The sequence below is a fragment of the Pteropus medius genome, unplaced genomic scaffold, assembly GCF_902729225.1.
Source record: "Pteropus medius unplaced genomic scaffold, Ma_sr-lr_union100, whole genome shotgun sequence".
Taxonomy (NCBI): domain Eukaryota; kingdom Metazoa; phylum Chordata; class Mammalia; order Chiroptera; family Pteropodidae; genus Pteropus; species Pteropus medius.
The window spans coordinates 1,441,576-1,462,940 of NW_024351546.1; the positions used below are offsets into that span (position 1 = coordinate 1,441,576).

Below are 21,365 nucleotides of genomic sequence, written 5' to 3' on the forward strand. Positions count from 1 at the left end.
CCAGCAGGTCTGCTGGCCTTCCAGGTCTCTGTGGGAGCCTGGGATTCTGTCCCTGTCCTGCCGGGACTAGCTGGGTGACCTTGGGTCTATCTGAGCCCTGGGCCCTGTATCTCTAAGATAGGGGGAGTGACTTAGATGTCTTTGCTGGCCCTTGGGAGATGATAGGCATAAGGGACCCAGCCCTGGATTCTGGATCCCCCTTTTCCTGGCAGGCAGCCCTATATGCCTGGCCTGTTCCTTCCCTTCCGGCCAGCCTCTGTTGCGGGGAGGGGGAGTAGGCCCAGGGACAGGCATGAGTTTGGATGGTGGCTTCTTCATCTGGGTCCCTCCTGTTTAATATAAAAAGTAGGGCCCATAATTGCATTAAGACATGTATAATTATCCCAGAGGAGGGGAGAGCCCAGCCCCTGGTAATTGCAGGTCTGCTTTGAACTGATAAACGGTGAGTGATTCATGTTTTCTTTGGAGTTCACATGCACTCAGCTTTTAGCTCAGGCCCCGCTGCCACTGAGAGGAGCCTGTTTTTGGGCTCCTGAGCTGGGGGGTAGAGAGTAGGGGGCTGGTAACTCCTCTCCTGGCTACCAGCAGAGGTCTCTGGTGGCTGTAGTTCTTTGAGGCTATGTCTGGGCAGAGATCTCAAGGAAAGGCAGCTGATAGCCTGATGGGAGGGTCTTGTAAGGCAGCACAACCTGGTTCTTTTGCTGGTGAGATCCTGGATAATGCCTCTCAATTCCTGAGCCTCAGTGTCCCCACCTGAGCAGTGGGTGTAGGCATTCATTGGGGAGCGAAGGGGAGTGAAGACACAGTGAGGAAGCAGGTTCTGTTCTGCCCTGTACCCATTCATTTATTCTTTCATTCATTCACAAGTATTATGAAGTCAGCTTTGGGGATACCGTGGCAAACCACAGAGCGAGGCCGTGCTCTCAGAAAACTGCCATTCTACTGGGGAGAGAGTCTGGGAACAATAAATAACAAAACCATTAGCATGTCTTGTGCTGCAAATTCAAATGGGCTGACTGGTTGTGAGGGAGCAGCTGCTGCCTTTAGCTAACAGGTCAGGGGAGGCAGCTGAGACCAAGCAGGAGTGTGGAGGCAGGGGAGGGAAGCACCTCAGGATAGAGGATGGCAAGTCCAAGGGCTTGGAGGAGGGTAGACATGGAGGCCTAGAGACCGCTGGGCCTTGTTCGACAGCCAGGCCTTGTTTGACAGCCAGCCACTACAGTGGCCAACCTGGACCTCAGCTTCCCCACCTGTAAAATGGGGCTGCCTGGCCATATTAGGGGAATTGGCTGGGAGCAAAGGATGTGCGTGGGCCTGGCCAGCACCTGCCTGCAGACAGGGCTCAGCATCTCTGTGGTCATTCTCCAGCCAGGAGTAGGGTGAGAGGCTCCAGCACATCTGGCAGAGCCAGGCAGGATTCCTACTGGCATGGAGAGGGTACTCCTGGTGATGGCACCTTGTAGGAGTGCCTTGTCCTTCTCCATTTCATCCATGAGAGAGTAGCCATTATCCCCATTTTATAAATGGGGAAATAGAGACTGGGAAAGAGGAGTGACCCCCCCCACCCCCACCTTAGGGCTGCATGGCTACAGCTACAGAGTCTGAATTTAACCCTGTGCCTTACTGCCAACCTCTAGGCTAAGAGAAGATGAGACTTTTCCAGAGGAAGGGGGGCTATGGCAGGATTTGGGGGCTGGCGACTTCACATGCAGTTTAGAAAAGTGGCCCAGGCTACTGTGTGGAGACTTGGCTGTGGGTGTACTTGAGTGGAGGGGGCCAAGTGCTATGGTCATCTAGGTGGGAGAGGGGTGGGCAGCTCGGGGGAGATTTAGGGAGTGAGTGTGCCATGAGGGTGGTATCTGTGAGTAGGACTATCCAGATCCTGCAAGGGAGCATATATCCCCAGACCCTTGGGCAGAGGTTGGAGCTGAGGCAGGGCTTGTCCCTTAGGGCAAGCTCTGAATCAGGAGGTGATGGTTCCCAGTCTAGACCCTAAACCCTCACCCATCTCCTTGTTCTTGAGTCCATTTCTCTCCTCCGCCTGGCGGATGATGGCAGGCCTAGGCAGGCATTCATGGAAAAATCTGGTGGCCAGGCAGGTGTCCTTTGCTGCATGTGGGGGTCACAAGGCTTGATCACAGCATCCCTTGTAGGGGAGGTGTCTTCTCTGCACCTCTGACTTCTCTAGGGTTAGATCATGCCCCTGGAGGTGTAGAGTGGGCAGGCACACTAGAGAGCTCGTGAGATGGCATGTAAGTGTGTCTGCCTTCCGAGGGGTGAGGCCTTGCCCACACTCATACCCTCTTCCTCTTTTTCCCTATAGGGCTGAGGCTCCAGACCCCATGAGGCACATCCCTGCAGGACCTAAGCGCCTCAGCCAGATGCCCGGGCCCGCCATGCCGCTCACACATCTGAGCCCACAGGTGCTCCTGCTTCTCCTGCTGCTGGGGGTTGTGCAGGCAGTGGCAGGTGTGCCTAGGGTGGGCGGGGGTCAGCAGCCCACCTTCCGCACCTTTGCTGCCAGTGACTGGGGCCTCACACACCTGGTAGTCCATGAGCAGACAGGTGAGGTATATGTGGGTGCAGTGAACCGCATTTACAAGCTGTCGGGGAACCTGACGCTGCTGCGGGCCCATGTGACGGGCCCTGTGGAAGACAATGAGAAGTGCTACCCACCCCCCAGTGTGCAGTCGTGCCCACACGGCCTGGGCAGCACCGACAACGTCAACAAGTTGCTGCTCCTGGACTACGCCGCCAACCGCCTCCTGGCCTGTGGCAGTGCTTCCCAAGGAATCTGCCAATTCCTGCGGCTGGATGACCTCTTCAAGCTGGGTGAGCCCCACCACCGCAAGGAACACTACCTGTCAAGTGTGCGTGAGGCAGGCAGTATGGCAGGCGTGCTAATCGCTGGGCCACCGGGCCAGGCCCAGGCCAAGCTCTTTGTGGGCACACCCATGACGGCAAGTCTGAGTACTTCCCTACGCTGTCCAGCCGCCGGCTCATGGCCAACGAGGAGGATGCCGACATGTTCAGCTTTGTGTACCAGGATGAGTTTGTGTCATCGCAGCTCAAGATCCCCTCAGACACACTGTCCAAGTTCCCGGCCTTTGACATCTACTATGTGTACAGCTTCCGCAGTGAGCAGTTTGTGTACTACCTCACCCTGCAGCTGGACACACAGCTGACCTCACCTGACGCTGCTGGTGAGCACTTCTTCACCTCTAAGATTGTGCGGCTGTGTGTGGATGACCCCAAGTTCTACTCGTATGTTGAGTTCCCCATCGGCTGTGAGCAGGCGGGGGTGGAGTACCGTCTGGTGCAGGACGCTTACTTGAGCCGGCCTGGCCGTGCCCTGGCCCACCAGCTGGGTCTGGCCGAAGATGAGGATGTGCTGTTCACTGTGTTCGCCCAGGGCCAGAAGAACCGCGTGAAGCCACCCAAGGAGTCGGTGCTGTGCCTGTTCACTCTCCGGGCCATCAAGGAGAAGATCAAGGAGCGTATCCAGTCCTGCTACCGTGGCGAGGGCAAGCTCTCGCTGCCCTGGCTGCTTAATAAGGAGCTAGGCTGCATTAACTCGGTGAGTAGGCCCCGTGGCGTTGTGGAGGGCTGCCCCCGTCCTGCCAGCCTCACATAATTAGCAGTCTTGGCCCCATGCGACCTTCTGAAACAGTAACAGAAATGCCAAGCGTATGCCCATGTAGTACTTGCCCTGTTCCAGATCCTAATACTGGCCCATTGTCTCCCAGAGGGTTGGGGCTGCCCCCATGGTGTTGGCCGTGGAGACTACTCCCAAGCCTGCACTGTCCTGTTCCTTTAGGAGACACAGGGACCACATGCCTGGCACTGTTCCGGGTGCTTGCCAGCCCCATCAAGTCTCCATTGTACAGATGAGATCTCTGAGGCTCAGAGAGGTGAGGTGACTTGCCTAGGGTCATAGCCAACCAGTAAGAGGCAGAGCTGGAACCAGACTAGCATCGGGTGGGCCCCAGACACCGACTCCCCCACAGTCCCCTGTCAGGAAGCTCTGTTCACTCTTGTCTTGGCCACGTGTCTGCCCTCTGGGCTTCTCTGCCCTTACCCGGCAATGGGAGCTAACAACACCAGCCCTGACTTTGGGTGTCCTGAGTGCGCAGGTGCTGGGTGCTCAGTAGCTGGCAGCTGTAGCTCCCTTTTCTAGGCCGTGATAGGGCAGGCCTGGGGCCAGCTGCTTTTTGGGGAGCATCTTGTATATGCAGCCTGGTAGTAGGAACCACTATTTTTCTGAGGATGACCCCAGGCTTAGAGGGGAACTTTTTCAGGGTGGCAAGTGAAAAAGCCAGGACTTCACCTAGGTCAGGGACTTGCAGATCCAGTCCTCAGCCCCACTGTTGCTGCCTAGGACTGGCTGGGTGGCCCCTCGGGCAAGCCCATCCTCTCTCTAGCCTCGGTTTTGCCATGTCTCTACTGGGAGTGACACTGTTTTGTCTTCAGAGCAGGGTGAGACAGTGAGGATTCCCTTAGCCCTTCTCACATGCAGTGCAGTGGGGGGCCTCATGACAGGGCCACCCTCCACATCAAGGCCCTGGGTGCCTAGGCAGATGCTTGTCCATCCTCGGCCTTTCAAGGAAGGCGTTTTATGTCCGTTGTGTGGCTAGAGAAACTGAGGCTTGGAAGGGCAGTGCCTGTTGAAGTCACATTGTGTGGTTTGCAGGCCTTTGCCCATGGCCAGGTCTGCCCCTTCCCTGGGCATCGTTCCCACTTCTTTCTCACATCCCCTCTATTCCCTCTTGCCCATGATGCCCTTGGCCAGGTCCCTGTCCTGGGGCCACTCCAGGACCCTGGCTCAGCCCCGATCTTGCCTCTCCACCTATTCTTGCCTTCTGGCTCCCAGCTTGGTGGCCCTACCTCATTTGCAACCTCTCTCCCTGAAAACCTCAAGACAACCAGCCTGCTGCCAGGAAGACCAGCTGTTCCCCTTTTGTTCACCTAGAACCTGCCTATTCACCCTGCTCTCCTTCTCGTGGGGGAGCACCACCCCTCCATTCCCGGTCACTTGGTCTTCTCCGGAACCTCACACTATTGATTGTTTTTTATACCTCAGTGACCTCCTAAGCTGGGCCCCTCCCTTTGTCTTTTTGGTGTGACCCCTGTCTCCTGTCTTGAATAAACCCTTCCTGTGCCTCACAACTCCCTGGCGGCTATCCCCCGCCTCTCTGTGGCCATTTCTGGTGTATCGGGCTTGGCTCCCTGGCTGGTTGTTTCTTGGCCTTTCCCTAGGCTGCTTCCTTCACTCCTCCCCAACCCCGGGTTGGGTGTGGGTCGTTTATGTGGTGTGTGTGTGAGAAATGGGTCCAGCCCTGGTCCTGTCTGGGCCTCAGGCGGCTTCAAGGAACCTTGATTTCTCAATCTATCAAATGGGTCCAGGAGTCCCTGATACCTTAGATCTGTGTACGTGGTGCCCTGAGTCATGGCCCCTCTGTGTGGCCGTGTGCTTGCCTCTGAGGACCTGCTGTGGGCCTCTCCAGTTAGTGGAGCTGGCCGGTCCTGACTGTGAAGTCCCCACTCTGCGGGAGGTGTTCAGGACAGGTGGACAGCCCAGGGCCTGACCTTTCCCCTCCTACAGCCCCTGCAGATCGATGACGACTTCTGTGGGCAGGACTTCAACCAGCCGCTTGGGGGCACAGTTACCATTGAGGGCATGCCCCTATTCGTGGACAAGGAGGATGGTCTGACTGCGGTGGCTGCCTACAACTATCAGGACCGCACCGTGGTGTTCACCGGCACTCGCAGTGGCCGCATCCGAAAGGTCGGGCCTGGGTTGGGGGTGCGGTGATGGGGTGGATGGAGCTGGGGCAGGAGACAGCATTGCTCTGTGACTGGAAGGTCAGATACAGTGTATGAGGAGGTGGGTGGGCCTCCCCTGTGCCAGGCCTGATGACTGCCGGGGCTCAGGCAAGGGGCCTGAGTGGACCCCAGCACCCCCTGCCTGCCTTTCCTTGCTCCTCTCATGGGGCTCTGTTGTGTTGTACACTGCAAAGGCCCTGTGTGGGCATCTGAGGATCTGAGGGTGGATCAGGGCTTGTGAGGGGCCTGGCCACTCTGCCATCCCCCCATTGCTTGGAGGTGCTGGCCTTGATCTCTTAGGACACAGGGTGACTTGAGAAGGCTGTGTGTGGGCGGTGGGAGCAGGCATGCCTGCCCAAGCCCCCTCCCCTCCTGGGGATCCAGTATCTGCTGAGGCAGCACTGTGCTGTGCAGGAGGCCCCCGCCCTGCAAGGAGGTAGCAAGGCCAAGGGCAGGGCAAGGGTAGTGCCCCGCACCCGCCACTGGCTGGTGCAAGGGGAGTTACTGCTGAGTGACAGGCACCAGCTTCAGGGCCATTCCCGGGGTTCTCAGGGTGAGAGCTGGGGGTGCTGTGGGGCAGTGCCTGTCTGGTGTTTACAGGTTCCTTCTCACCAGCCATTGTTGGGCTGAGCAGAGCTGGATCCGTGAGAGCTTCCTGGAGGGGGCAAGTGAAGGCAGCCACCCTGTGGGTCAGGCCGACTTGGTGGGTGGTTGGGGACCACACCAGGGTAAGGCTGGCCTTCTGTGGAAGAAGTTCCTGGAGCAACTGTAGGGTGGGGGTTCATGGGAGCCCCAGAGGGTCAGTGCAGGGGCAGGGCCTGGTGGATGAAATAACAGCTGTCCTGAGGCCTGGTGCTGACACAGCTCCCCGCCATATACCCGTGGGTCAAGGCTGGGCCTGGAGCCAGCATGGGCCTTGCCTGCTCTCAGCCACCATGTAGAGTGTGCAGGAGGGGTCTCCCTGTCTCTCAATGGTGAATGCCCTGTGAATCATGTCCCACCACTCACAGGCTCTGTGACCTTTGAGAAGGGATACTCCCCCTACCCTCAAGCCAGGATGTGTGGGCTCTGGGCTGGGGTGACCTTGGAGCATTGGGGGTCCATCTGCTGACTGAAAGCCACCCTATGGTGCTGTGGGGGGTCTGCTCACAGCGACTGGGAGGCTGAGTGCCTGTCCACCTCTGGCCAGTGGGGGCGGTATGCAGGCCACTGCAGACCCCGTCACATTCTGTGCAAGCCCCTTGTGCTCTCAGAACCTATCTTGTGTAGTGACCCACCTCCACACCCCTTGGTCCTGGTGTTGGGGGTACTGCCTTCAGCATGAGTGTGGGACCTTTTTCCTTCTTAGGGATAGCGCCCCCACCTAGCATGCACTTCCTCTTCCTGCCCTAGGGAGGGCATGTGGGGATGGGGGAGCAGGGGAAAGGGCCCGCAGAGCCCCCTTGCATGTGTTATGCAGGTTTTGTTTGGCAGGGGCCAGAGAGCCTCCTCTTCAGGCAGGTCCACAGGTGAAGCCTCTTGGAGACATCCTACAGGGAGCCCCTTTTAATGGCTTGGTGGGCTGGTAAGCAGCTAGCTGAGGTGCTGTCTGTGCCCACAGGCCACCCTGTGAGGCTGGGAGAACAGGTTAGTCCGGCCCTGCTTCCTCTGCCTCCTCCTTACTCCTCTGCCCCAGGGCCATGTCTGGGTGGGGTCTGGGTGGGAGCTTTTGAGTCTAGTTGGTCCTGCTCTTCTCTCTCCCTGCCCAGTCCCCCAGAGGGGAAACCGAGGCCCAGTGTGTGGACTATGGAGTTGGGCTTGGGCCCATCCATGAGAATAGGCTTCATTGGGCATGGGGAAGCCACAGGCAAGATCCTCCTCCTCCTTTCCTCCTCCACCCCCATACCTGCCTCCCAGAGCCCTGTCCTGGGTACTGGCTCCTTCTACCCCTGGAGTCATTGGCTGGTCACCACACACTACACGTGAGTGGATGGTGCCTTTTCTGGGTGTGGGATCCGCCATGCCCAGCGGCTGCTGGCCTGGTGGTGGCAGTCTGTGAGTTGGGGAATTCTATCACGTTGGTTTTGAGGCTCTCCCATAGAGGCGTGCCCTTGCCTCACCCTTAGACCTGCCGCCTGCACTCCTTCTATCCACATCTACCTGCCTGAGTAGAGGGTATCTCTCAGGAGGCTGTCGCATTGTTGTTCACGTCTCCTAGCTGATTGTTCACAGCCCAGTCTCATACAAATGGCTCAGCATGGCATGGCCTCAGCTCTCCCGCCACCAGCTGTTTGATCTGGAGCTGACTGTCCAGCCTTTCTGAGCCACAGTTTCCCTGAGCACAGCGTGAGTAAGGGGAGAGGATGTACAGGCAGGCCCGGAACCTGACACGCTCCTGCTTCCACTCAGGACATGCAGAGAGTGTTCATGTGGTGGTGCCTCATGGGGCCCTCACAACAACCCTGTCATCTGCTTGACAGATGGGGAAACTGAGGCACATAGGTGGAAGCAGCACATGCCCACGATTACTGGCTCCAGGGTCCTTACTTGTGACTTCAACCTCCCTCTCTTTTATGTAGGTCCTTGGAGAAAAGGAAATGGGGGCCCCTACCTCAGTGATCCTCTCTCTCTGAGTAGGCCTGGTGTTCAGGGCAGCCCATCACTCAGGAGTCCCCCATCGCCTGCTCCAGCCTAAGCCGCCAGCCTGCAGGGCTTTTTCTTTCCATAGCCCAGGACATCAGCTAGCAGCTGCCTGGGACCAGACCAGGCTTCGGCTCCTGTGGCCCAGCCTTCTTGCCCTGTCTGCCTCTCCACTTCCTCCAACCTGTGTGCCCTTGAGCCTCATATCCCACCCTGGGGTATGTCTGCTGGTGGGGGCTTGGAGCAGGGTGTGGCCAGGAGAAAAAGGTGCACCCCTTGTTTGCCCTTCGGCCAGAGTTCCAGTCCTACTCTGCCACCTCAGCTCTGTGACCTCTCCCAGGTCCCCATGCTAGGCCTTCAGCCTTGACTCACTTCAAAGGATGCGCTGCTCCCTGCTGGCACATGCCTGTTGGGCTGGAGCCCAGCTTGTGGCGAAGAATTGACTCTCACCTCATCCCTCCTTTATCGGAGGTGGGGGTGGCTGTGGTCCAGTGGCTGGGGCTAGGGCAGGAAGGGCCATTGGGTGCCCTCTGCTCAGCCCGGCTCAGCGTTGTGCTCCCACCTTCCTGCTTGGCTGCCTAGCTACCTCTCCTCTAGGACTTAGGAGGGCTGGGCCCTTCTTACCCTGGAGGCTGGCCCAGGCCTGGCCCCACCCTGTGAGTGCAGTAGGCACTGCCTCCTTGCCTTCTGCTCTCTGTCCTCGCCCTGGGGACTCTCACCCACTGTTGTTGACCCAGGGGCAATGCCTGCTCTCTTGGACACACCCTGCCTTCCTCAGGCGTGGTCTTTTCTGGACTTTTAGGTAGCCACTGAGGAGCTCCAGAAATGAGTTGGGCCCAGGCCACACTACTCCAATTTATAATTTTAAAATTATAACCAATTAATTTAATACCTGTTAACTTTAGCTGCTTGGGCCTAGCTGGCGTGCCCCCTGATTCCCCTGCACTTCCCCAGAGGTCCAGCCCACCACTGGCTCCCCTACATAGGCAGCCTGTTCTCCTGAGCTGAAATCCCCCACAGAACCCCAACTCTACATGTAGCCCCTCAGAACCTTTTTCCCCTCCTGTGGCCTCCGGGGACCCCTTGGGCCTTGCAGGAGTTCCCAAGGATGGCTCCTGGTTTGAGTCTTTTGTAGTCAGGCCAGGTACCTTTGTGGGTGGGGAGAGAACAAGCCCTGGATTCCTTCCAGCTGGTGCCCACCCTGCCCCTCCTTAGCCCGTTGGCCTTCCATCCCTGATTCTCTGTTTTTTTGCAAAGCAAAGGCAGGGACAGTTCCAGCCCTGTGGGCCTGGGACGAGGGTTGCCGTGGGGCCAGCCCTGCAGGGATCCTGGGCTGAGGAATGCAGTGTTGCCCTTAGTGCAGCCCTGACTGCTCTAGTACCTGTGCCAGGTGGGAACGTGGGCCCCATCTGCCCAAGCATCTGGTATTTCTACAGAATCTGGAAATCTGTATTTTGTGTGAGATCTCTTGATTATTGAGCGTTGGCAACTAATCCACATTTTTAGAAAGTATTGTTGGCCAACCCAGGCTTGTCGTGAGCCACCATTTTGTGGCCTGAGGATCTGGGCCATGGCATTGTGGGCCCCTAGGGTACCAGGCCTTGGTGTGGAGCCCAAGGTATAGTGGTACAGCTGGGCACTGGGGCTGGACCAGAGGTGAAGCCCCCTCTTCCCAGGTCCTCAGTTTCCTCTCCTCCGTACAACGTGGGCCCTGGCCTCTGGGGTCTGTTGGGAGGCCCATGAGCAAGTTGATAGTCCCTCCTCTGTGATGATTCCTGAACAGAGGAGAGACTGAGAGCTGCAGCTGCAGTGCTTGTCCCTCAGAGCCCGGGTCACGCTGGCAGGGCTGTGGTCCCTGTGCTTGCATGCCTCAAAGCATTTGGAGCTGCCTGCTTTCAGCTTGCCCTCGGACATCACTGCTTTGCTCATGGTTCCTAATCACCTACTGTGTGCTGCTGCCCTGACCTCTTACCCTCCAGAGGATTTCATGTCTTTAGAAGATTCTCTCTGGATGTGTCTTCCTATTCCCCTGGCATCACCTTGTCATGATTCTGAAATTCAGAGATCCTGAAAATTAAGTAGCACTTCTGAGACCCGTGTGTAGTGATTATTGGCAAGTCCCTGCAGCTGCGGCAGCCAGTGCAGGCCTTTTCTCAGGGTCTCTGTGTCAGGTCGTCCCTGCTCTGGGCCGAGAGCTTGCTTGGTACATCCAGGAGGGGCCCCTGCTTCTCCAAAGCCCAGGTCTGCAGGCAGCTGGTGGGGGAGCCCCATGGGGCTGGGTACAGGGGGTTAGGGATGCTGGTCCCAAGAGAGATGCCTGGCAAAACTGGGCCCCAGGCCTCCCAGCCCCTCCGCCTGCTTTGCTACCTTTCCCCAACCTACTGCCGGCGGTTCCATGGATCTGCATCTGACAGCTGCTTTCTAGTGACTTGCCCCCCAGGGGCCTACCTGCATCATTGGCTTCTTCGGGCCTGCAGGCATTCTCTTCATGCTGAAATGTGAGCCCTGAGCACAGGCACACGGCTGCCTATAGTGTGGGGGCAGGGAAGTCCTTGAGGTTCTTTGTGGGGCTATTGTATGACAGACGTTCACTCTGAGGGGTGATGTACCCATTGGACAGTGCACAGCTATAGGCGAGCAGCATGAGAGCACACTGGGCATCTTGACCCCTCGAAGCCCTCCGTCACTCCCCTTCCCCATAGGCTACTTCACTGGGCCACCTCCATCCTCCCTAGGGCTGTATTGCTGGTTTGTGGACTTTGTAGCTTGGACCACACAGCTCATCTTTTGTCTTCCTTTGTTCAACATTGCTTTTGAGACTCAGCTCTGATATATGGGCAGCCAGAGCTGGTTCTCTGTCATAGTGGTGGCCTGTATTCCACACATATGTGCATGGTGTCCTTCCGTTCTAAGTTGGTGTGGCCTGTTGCACATAGGTCTGTGATAGCAGTGCTGCTGTGTGAGTTTCTGTTTGTGGCTTCATGAGCGCAGGACTGTGTTTCTGTTGGGTTTCTACCTGGGAGTGGTGCTGATGGCTCTCTGTTGTTTTTTCATTCTGAATCTCTCAGTGTTTCTGGGACTAGGTGGCCATGTGTTGCGGTGTGTGGCAGGGTGGTCGGTTAGCGTGCAGTCTTGCTCATGGTGGGTTATTGGTCCTAATGGCATTCATCCCCTGGAGGTTGTTGGCAAGGAGTAGAGTGGTCCTGGTTGCCTGCTTCCTGTCTTAGCTGCTGGGCCTGTAGGCCCCATGGGTACACTGCCCCTGCCCACCAAGGGTAGTCGTCCCTGGAGCCATAGGGTGGCACTGCGTGGTACCCTGTGGATGTCTGTGTGTCCTGCTCTTTGTGGTTCTCCTGGGCGTGGTTGACCATGGTAGGATGAGCCAGAAGGGCACAGGGACCTCCTACTCACCCAGTGGGTCTTTCTAGTGCTATCCCAGCCCCTTGTCCCAGAGCTCATGAGCTCCTGTTATATGAGCATTGCTTCTGCTTCCCACCAGACAGCGGCTAGTGGAGTCACCCACAGACATGCATGGAGAGTGTTGCCCCAGGCCCTACAACTCCAAGCCCTCCTCACTGCGGGGTCTGGCTAATCAGGCCTCAGTCCTGGCAGGGGCAACTGGCACCTTTGATAAGAATGACACTTGCATTTGTAGACTGGCAGTGGCTTCCCCGTGTTCAGTCCCTAGCATGCCCAGTTTCAGGGTGAGCCTGGTGGGGGTAAGCTTCATGAGCACCCAAGGTTACTGCCCACAACGCGTGGTTCCTCTCCCCCTCAGCAGAAGGCCCTGCCCTCTAGGACCTGTCCTCTTGGGGGTCAAGGTGTGGGAGCCCCTGGCAGCGCAATGAGATGGGTACAGAGGCTGGAACAGCCCAGGGGACTGGGGAGTCTGCTGGGAAGGGTGTTCTAGGGGGAAAGAACAGCACGGCCAAAGCTTAGGGGTGCCCTAGTCCATGCTGAGAACTGCAGGAGGCCTGAAGGAGAGGCATCAGTTGCTGTCTTGGGCAGAGGACTGTGGTGGCTTTAAGAAAGTTGAATGGTCTCGTGTCTACCTGCTTGAGCTGGGGACCCAGCTTGTGGGAGTAGTGTCGGTGACATGGGTCTGTGAAGGTCCGGCTCTGCGGGGCACTGGAGTCACGGATGGGAGGGTGGGCAGCGGATGGCTTTGGGTTTGAGATAAGGATATTAGGCTGAATGGTCACTGCTGCTACCACAGCATCAGTGGTTGTACCAAGTGTCAGTTAAATCTCAGGCTGCAGCAAGCACCCTGGCCATATGCTGGCTGAGGACAGTCCTAGCCAATGATGTGTGATGGAAAGCCATACAATCTACACTGCTTCGTGGCCCAGCTTTATGCGGCTTCCAAGGCAGTGGGCAGATTCTCTGGGGCACCTGAGCGCCTCTGTCCTACAGCAGGGTTGAGATTTGTGGGCCCAGTCTCTGAGCAGCTTCCAGCAGGCTGGCCTCTCTAACTTTGGGAACCTGGAGCTTTTGAATTCTCACTTATTGCTGTGAGGTTATTGTCTGTCGGCAGATGAGACTGAGGATCAGGCAGGACCACTGCTTGTGTTGGTTGGTCCCTGTTCTCCTGTCTGTGTGTCGAGGATTGTGGGTGGGATTCCTCGGACCTTCTCCCTATACCTTGACAGGTGTGTCTGGCCCAATTGTAGTCATCCGGCCTTTTGTAAATTATGTTTTAATTATCTAATTACTGCCAAGGGGAAATTGCTAATTGTTTTTTCAATATCAAATTATTCCTGATTTTTCTAAGAATGGTCCCAGTAAGGGGCCTGGAACCTGACCCCAGCCAGAGAATGGGGGATCCTATGGCAGCCTGTGAAGGGGTAAGGAAGGCTTGGGATCTGAGTCTATCAAGGCCTCAGCCATTTGGCCCTGGCCAGGAAGGAGAGAGGAAGACAGGCTCTGCCTTTTGGGGAGTCCTTCCAGAGGTGCCTGCCTCTTGCACAGCTCTTCCCAGGACCCCTTACCTCCCTTGGGTGGGGAACAGGCTTAGCAGCTGCATCTACAAGAGAAGGGGAATGCCTGTGAGGTCCCAGCCCAGTGCATGGCCAGCTCGCTGGCTGCTGCCCATGTCCTCTGCCTGTCTTCCTACCCATGGTCCTGTCCTCATTTCACCCCTACCCCCATCTGGACACCAGGAATTGGCTCAGTCAGTGCAACCCCGCTTCACAGATACAGACATGAGGGCTGCCATTTTGGGATGGGCATAGTAGCCCTCTCTTCCCTCCTGTTCCAGGCCATGATGGGCAGCCCCCTGCCTCTGGGCAGCTAGGGCGCGTGCCGGCCTTGGCAAGCAGCCTAGACAGCCCAGACATCCTCCCCGGTGCCCCCGCCTGCCCTCATCTCAGAGAATGGGCCTTTTGTTGGTTCTGGGCTGGATGGACAGCTGACCTGGGCAGGCTATCAGCTGCCTGCCTGCAGCAGTTGGTCAGAGCTGTGCAGTGATGGGTGCGGGGGCAGCCAGCTGGGCGAGCCTTGGGCTGGGGTTTCCAGGGCCAGGGGCCATCCACCTGCTGCTAGCCATCTCCCTTTGGCCCTGGGCTGGGCTCTAACTGCAGGGACCTGGGGATGAAGAGGTGAACTTGCTCCCTGGCCCATCTGGGGAGGGCACGTGATGCCCCATGGTGGCAGTGTTAGGTGCCTGTCCCATGATCAGCACCTTGCCTGGTCCTGGCTCCAAGAGACTGCTGGGGCCCGTCCCCTCCCTGACAGCCCTTGTGCCTTGGCTCAGAATCCAGGGAAGTCCCCAGAACAGAGGGATAGGGAAGACCAGGGGAGAAGTGGACAGGACTGGAGAGCCTTGGCAGAGGTTGGGTGGTGGTGGCCATGTCCCTTCTAGGCCAAAGCTGTGGGTGGGTGGGAGGATGCCCAGCCCTGGCGTGGCCCAGGGAGGCTGGACAACTCCACTAAAGCCATCTGGGTGGAGGGAGGGCCTCCTCAGCAGGGGTTGGGAAGGGCACCACGGCAGAGGGACCTTTGTGGGCAGGGCTGGGTTTGGACCCTGAGATTTTTTTTGTGGTGGGAAATGGTAGGGAGGGCAGTCACAGCCAGTCATGGAAGGTTCGGGTGTTTTTGGGGGAAAGGTTTGCCAAGCACAGAGATGATAGCTGGGAGGTTGGGGGGTACACCAGGGAACTCTGGAAGTCTTCTGTGTCTTCTACAGGCTCAGCTGCCCCAGGGTGGGCTGCCCCCAGGTGGGTGGTCCTAGTGCGGACTGTTGCGGATGTGTTGTCAGCACACGTGCTACTGGCAATGTGTGTCCTGATGTTCTTTCTGCCAGCTGCCTGGCCATGTCACTGCCCTGCATGCCCATTCTCCCTGGAAATGCCCTCTTGGCGGCATGCTGTGTTCCTTCTCCAACTTTGGGAGTAGACTCTGTGTCCCCAGGTACAGGTGGCAGTCCAGGGCCCTTGTGAGCTCCATTTACCTGTCTGCGCTGCACGAGCCCTGAAGCCTGAAAACTGGCTGGGACGCAACAAACATGTCCCCAAGACTGGTCAGTTCCAGCTGGACCCCCTGACTGTCATGGGGGCATGCAGGGACCTTGCTGAACCTGGACCATGGCTATTCAGTGCACAGGATGGGGCCTGTAACCCATGTCATGTCTACCGTTTGGCCTGTGGGCTCTGCTTCCCTATGCCCCCTCACTCTGTGCCCTTCAGAAATGCCTCGTCTCCCTGAGGCCTGGGGCCTGCCTATGTTTAAGGGCTGAGCGCTGTCAAGTGTCGGCAGGTGAGTGGACAGTTGGGTGCATGATGGATGGACAGCTGGATGTGCATGCTTCGCACCACAGCTGTTGGGTGCCACCTGTTGGAGCCAGCATGCTACTGGCCTGGGGGTGGGGGCATTCCAGAGCCCAAGCCTGGCTTGCCTCCCCTCTGCTACTTTACCAGGACCATAAGAAGGAGGCCCGCTCTCTGTTCACCCCCTGCCATTTCTCAGAGCTGATGTGCCTCCTGGATGTGACCTTCCCTATATTAAATTTCTCTTGTTCCCTATCGGATTGGGTGAACCCGTTGTTGTGACATCCATGCCTCAGCCTGTGCTCTCACCTCTGAGGGGGGAGGGGCCTGCAGGTGGGGTTAAGACTAGCACCATGTGGCCCCCGGTGGTCAGGGTCGGAGAGGCTGGGGCCCCTCAAGTGTCCCTGTTCAGCAGGTACCTTGAGAGTGTCCCCTATCAAGGCCCTGGGGGCAGGCATGTGAGAGAGACCAGGCAGGGGTGTTGTGGAAGGGGCTGTAGGCCTAGCACTGGGTGGGAGGGGGCCAAGCGTGGGCTTCTGGGTGCTACTGGAGGCATCTGCAGGGATGGGGGCAGGGAAAGGCCGAGACTTGAGGAAAAATCCAGAGTTCTGATTCCAGTCATTTGGGCTGAGACTAGAGCTCTGGGTCTCCACTGGGACTCTACCCTGCCCACCTGTCTCCTCTTCACTGGTTGCTGTCCAGGCTAGACTTGCAGGGCCTATGTAACTGGCTTCCGGGGGTTGGTGATTGCCAGGGGGTCTGGCTTCCCTGTGTCTTATTTGGCACACTGGCTTGGTTCCCATTTAATCCTCAGAAAAGCTTTTGTGTGAGGAGGGCTGTCTGTCATTCCCATTTGACAAGTAGGTAAACTGAGGCAGAGAGAGGTTCAGCACCCTACTAGGGTCACACCACTGGGCCCAGGCACTGTGGGTCCAGAGACAACTGCTGGCTTCCCTGGCCCTCCTTTGTGATTGTTGTCTCTCCTGGGCCCACCTGGCTCAAGGAGCTGACATCAGGCTTCCTGTGAACAGTGCCTGCCTACAGGCCGCCCATCTAAACAGGGCTGCAGATTTGTGGGACTTGGCTGGGTGCAGGTTGGGGGGGTCTGTCCAGTTCTCACTTGTAGGAGCTCTGAGACTGGGGGCCCCTCACCCGGCTCCAGAGGCCAGGCCGGAGCCATTTGGGCAGCTATAGGCCCAGCCCAGGGCTGTTGTCTCTTGCCTAGTACTGGGCTATGCTCTTCCGAGTCTGGTTTGACTTAAGCCTGATTGCCTGGTTTGCCTGGCGGGGAGGCAGCTGAGCGGATGTGGGGGGTGGCCCCAGGCTCTCAGGAATGCAGCCCTACCCCTCTCCTGCTGCCAGTAGCCTCTGGCCCAGAGACAGGGCACCCCACCCTGGCTGGCTACCCTTGCCGAGCCTCTGTTGGAGCTGGTCTTAGCCAGGGGCTTTTGCCTGTTTCACGGCCCCCCACTACTTAGTCAGCCCCACCCTGTCCTGTCAGTGTGGGGATGCAAAGCAGGAGTATTGGACTGAGCCCTGGCCAGACCCTGCCCCAGAGGTAGAGGTGGAGAGGTGGGCTGGCCGCCCAGTTATAGCCAGAGCAGGGAGGGGCCTGAGTAGGGCCTGCTGCCCTATGCCCTGGGAGCCTGCCCAGACTGGCTGAGCCACCCCACGAGTCCCATCTCTGGAAAGCCCCTTGGGTCTCTGTTAATTAAATACATTTGTTTGGTAAAAGCAACTAAAAATACTTATATCATTGCAAGCTGCGGAGAAGAGCTGGCTAATTAACGCTCAGTTTGTTTGGTATCTGGAATATATTTCCATGCTGATGAGATGCCTGCCCTTCTCTAGGGGTGTGCCCCAACTCCAGCGTGCCCTGGGGCTTGGACCCTCACACTCACGCTGCATCCCCACCCAGGAGGCTCCTGGCATGTCACTTCTCAGTCTTCTCAGCAGCATTGGACCTCTCAAGCTACCTATAAGACCCCTGCTGCCTCTTCTCTTCCTCCCACAAATATTCCCTCCATTAGGAGGACCAGCCTGGCCCAGGGAAGGTGGTATGCTTGCAGGGGTACCTGCTGCCTTTGAATCGGGTATGGCTGTGCAGCTCGGTGGTGGGTGAGGGGTGTGGGGTAGTGGTTGTCTCCAGCCTCCAGAAACCCCCAGCCCTGGGCTGTGACCTGTTGACTAATGAAGGGCTAGGCCAGGACCAGCCTACTGGTATGCAATTTGTCCTGTGCAGGCTGGTTGGAGTGGAGTAATGGCCTCAGCCTTGTTCTTATAGTACTTTGGGGGTGGCTGGGGAGAGGCTCCAGACCCCCATCTTAAGGAGCTGTAGGGCTGGGGCACAAAAGCATCAGCACACCTTTACTCAGGCCCTCACTGCCACAGATCCTGGTGGACCTGGCCAACCCCGGTGGCCGGCCAGCTCTGGCCTACGAGAGTGTGGTGGCCCAAGAGGGTAGCCCCATCCTGCGTGACCTTGTCCTCAGCCCCGACCACCAGTACCTCTACGCCATGACAGAGAAACAGGTGGGTACTGCACTGCCAGATGTGTGTGGGTAGGCCTTCCCTGGGGAGCTAGGTGTGGCTGCTATGTCTCACAATGTCTTGCTGCCTCTAGGTTCTCCTGGGCCAGTTTTAGAATTCCCTCCCTTTTGTGAATGACTTCGTGTCCATAGGAGCAAATATTTAATGAGAACATTATCAAGGTATTGGTGTCATTGCAGGGTTTGGGGCGTGCATCTGGGGCCCCAAGTTCTCAGACAGTGACCTGGTCAAGCACTGGCCTCATCTACATGGTGGGGACTTTGGGCAGCAGCCTCAGTGGAGCCTTTGGCTGGACTCTCCCAGCTCTTCAAGGCCATGTACTTGTGTTCCTGGCCTGGGCTGCAGCTAGCCTTTGCCCTTCTGCTTGACCTGATTGCCCCATGGCAGTTGGAAGTGGGGCAGGTGGGAAAGACCTTCTTTCCCTCTTGGCCAGCTCTCCTCTGCCCCTCTCCTAGCCATCCGGTTCTTCCGCCCTTCTGGGGACCTCAGGGTGGAGCAGACGAGGTCGGGGTGAGCAGGGCCCAGCTTGCCTCTGTGCTTAGGAATAGGGTCGATGAGCCACAGCTTTCCCAGGAAGCTTGGAGTCCAGACCAGATAGGAGAGTAACTCTGGCCAGAATGGTCAGTTCTTCTCTAGGTGGTTCTTGTGCACAAGCTTTCTGGCTCCTTGGCCACTGCCACCCTGGGCTCCCGGGGAGAGGCCTGACTTGGCTGAGGCAGTGTCACCAGGACTGGCTTTTGAAAAAAATAGGAGGAAGTCCCAAGAGAGGGGTGTCCCTGGTATTTGGGGGTCAGGGAGCACACAATAGTGTGAGGAGGTAAGACTAGAAGGGGTCCTTGGGATATGCCTGGTGAGATCTTGAGGCCGAGTCCCCTTCCTGCCAGGTGACGCGAGTGCCCGTGGAAAGCTGTGTGCAGTACACGTCATGCGAGCTGTGCCTGGGCTCTCGGGACCCCCACTGCGGCTGGTGTGTCCTGCATAGCATGTGAGTCTGGATGGGGGTGGCAGTGGGCAGGAGGGCTCTGACACCCTGGCCTGGAGGTCTCTGTCCCTGGAGGGCCCCAAACAGCCTTGCTGTGTGCCTCGGGTTGTCGCAGCTTCCCTCCAAGCTCCTCTGGGCCTCCTCGGGCAAGGCACCCTCAGGCTGATGGTTTTCTGCGACTGAGCGACAGCCCAGTCTCACAGTAAAGAAAAGATACAGTGAAGCTGGTGGGCTTCCCCAAGTGCAGGGGTTGGCCCTGCTGAGCAGGGGCTAGGGGCTGGGTTGCTCAGACCTCCCTGCCTGCGCCCAGCCTAGTCCCCTCTGCCCACAGCTGTTCCCGTCAAGATACCTGTGAGCGGGCGGAAGAGCCTCAGCGCTTTGCCTCGGATCTGCTGCAGTGTGTGCAGCTGACTGTGCAACCTCGAAATGTGTCTGTCACCATGTCCCAGGTCCCGGTAAGTGCGGCTTCCCAGCATGGGCAGAGGGATGGGTGGGGCAGTGGGACCCTGCTTGCTCACAACTCCTTGCTGTGGGTGCCCCAGCTTGTGCTGCAGGCTTGGAATGTGCCTGACCTCTCAGCCGGTGTCAACTGCTCCTTTGAGGACTTCACTGAGTCTGAGAGTGTCCTGGAGGACGGCCGCATCCACTGCCACTCACCCTCTGCTGGGGAGGTGGCGCCCATCACGCGGGGCCAGGGTGAGTGCACTATAATTGGGCCTGGGCAGCACCTGCAAGGGCCTCCTGTTGTGCAGCTCGACTGTTGATGGGGACAGAGAATGAGTATTGCATGGTGACCAAGGAGGATGGCAGGATAAGGAACAGATGCCTACATGGGAACGGTGTGGAGTGGAGGCAGGGACCATAAGTACAAAGATGCAAGGGGCCTACCTGGTGTTCTTAGATGTTCGCAAGCCAGAGGGGCTAGGGTGTGGCCAGGGGCTACACACTTGGTGGTTGGGAGTGTCCTTGGCAAGGTCTTTCCCTGTTTGGGGATTGCTCTATGTGGGGGTCCTATATTTGGCTGCATTTGTGGCCCTGGTGACTTGGGCCTGCCCTGCCCTACAGGAGACCAGCGGGTGGTGAAGCTCTACCTAAAGTCCAAAGAGACGGGCAAGAAGTTTGCGTTTGTGGACTTTGTCTTCTACAACTGCAGCGTCCATGAGTCGTGAGTGTCCCCAGCTTTCTGCATCGATGTCCCGCAGGGCAGGGCACGGTGCAATGTGATCTGGTGGTCAGGGCAGAAGACGAGGCCTGCCATGAGAACATCTGGCCTGGGCAGAGGGTCCAGATGAGCCTGAGGCTGGGGCAACAGTCGGAGCGGGTGGGTGTGTGGGGAGTGACATGCACCGAGTCATAACGTGGAGAGTCTCACTGTTTACCTTGGTGTGAGGAATGGCCTGTGGGCACCAGAGTGAGTCAGGGAGCTTGGGGTGGGGTGTAGTGGGGCAGTTGCATCATCTAAATGGGAGATGGTATGCCATGGGATGGGCACTTGGTACTTGCTGCTCTGAGACAGGTAGTGGTCTAGGTCTTCTCTGGTTTATGCCACCCGGGTGGGGGTTGGGAGGGTAGGGGTGGCATCTGGGGCACAGAGATCCAGGGTGGGAGGTCTCCCTGGTGCTGGCCGGGTGCTCATCTCTGTCTTTCTTGGTTGTGAGCAGTAGGAAGAACGGGAGAGGCCGAGGACCTACTGTGCATCCTGCCATGGGCCAGGCACCTGGGTGGGCCCAGAGGGGCCTCAGGCTCAGAGGGGTACCTTGGCCCTTTCCCTAGCATAGGGCATGGTGGGTGGTGGGGGTCCAGCCTCAGTCATGCCTGCCTTTGTTGATGTGGCCTGGGTACTGTTATTACCAGGGTACAACTTCTCATTCCTGGGTGGGCTGGGTTCTTTGGGGCAAGGAGATGCATTCCAGAGCTGGAGGGGGTTGAGGGTCTCTGGAGAAGCTGAGTAGCCAGAAGGTTGGGAGGTTCTCAAAGGTAGCCGGTGGCATTTACCTGGAGAATGAGGATGCCATGGAAGCTGTAGAGATGAGGTGCCGGCCAGCTGTATGAGGCTACTGCGGCCAGAGCACCACAAGGACCCTGACCAAGCCTTGGGGACGTGTCGGAATAAGTGGGGCACCCTTCTCCTAAGCAGAGCCTGCATTTTTTGTTTGTGGTGGTTGATGTCTCCCACGGCTCTGTCCACCTCCGCAGGAGCTACTAGCCACTGAAACTTAAATCTAAGTTAAGACAAGATAAAATTTAAAGTGTAGTTCCTTAGTTGTACTAACGCATTTCCAGTGCTAATTGTCAATGTGTGTCCTGGTGTGGCCAGCGGTCACCGTAGTGAACGGCGTAGGCTCTTGATGTGTCCGTCATCAGGAAGGTTCTGTCTGTGGACTGTCAGATATCAAGGGTCTAGGGGAAGAGCAATGAAGAGGGAGGGGAGTGGGGCAGTTCAGTGGCTGAGACCAGCTGACATGGAAGGCCTCTCTGAGCAGGTGGAGGTTTAGCCAGTGCAAAGGCCATGGGGTGGCCCTGTGAATGACTGGTGGAGGAGCAGCAGAGAGGCAGTATGGTACGGCCCTATGTGGCAGACGGGGAGGCACAGGATGCCTGGCGTCACTGACCCACTCTTTCCCTGC

The 21,365-nt window shown here is 57.7% G+C and overlaps 1 protein-coding gene across 1 annotated transcript in view; it reads left to right on the forward strand.

The window, feature by feature from the left end:
* PLXNA1 (plexin A1) overlaps positions 1–21,365 on the forward strand; it is a 304,322-nt gene that overhangs the window by 257,399 nt on the left and 25,558 nt on the right. Inside the window, 8 exon segments of the mRNA XM_039843598.1 lie at positions 2,324–2,952; positions 2,955–3,577; positions 5,603–5,785; positions 17,598–17,738; positions 18,641–18,741; positions 19,070–19,193; positions 19,281–19,434; positions 19,804–19,903. Coding sequence (XP_039699532.1) covers positions 2,324–2,952; positions 2,955–3,577; positions 5,603–5,785; positions 17,598–17,738; positions 18,641–18,741; positions 19,070–19,193; positions 19,281–19,434; positions 19,804–19,903 — 2,055 coding nt within the window.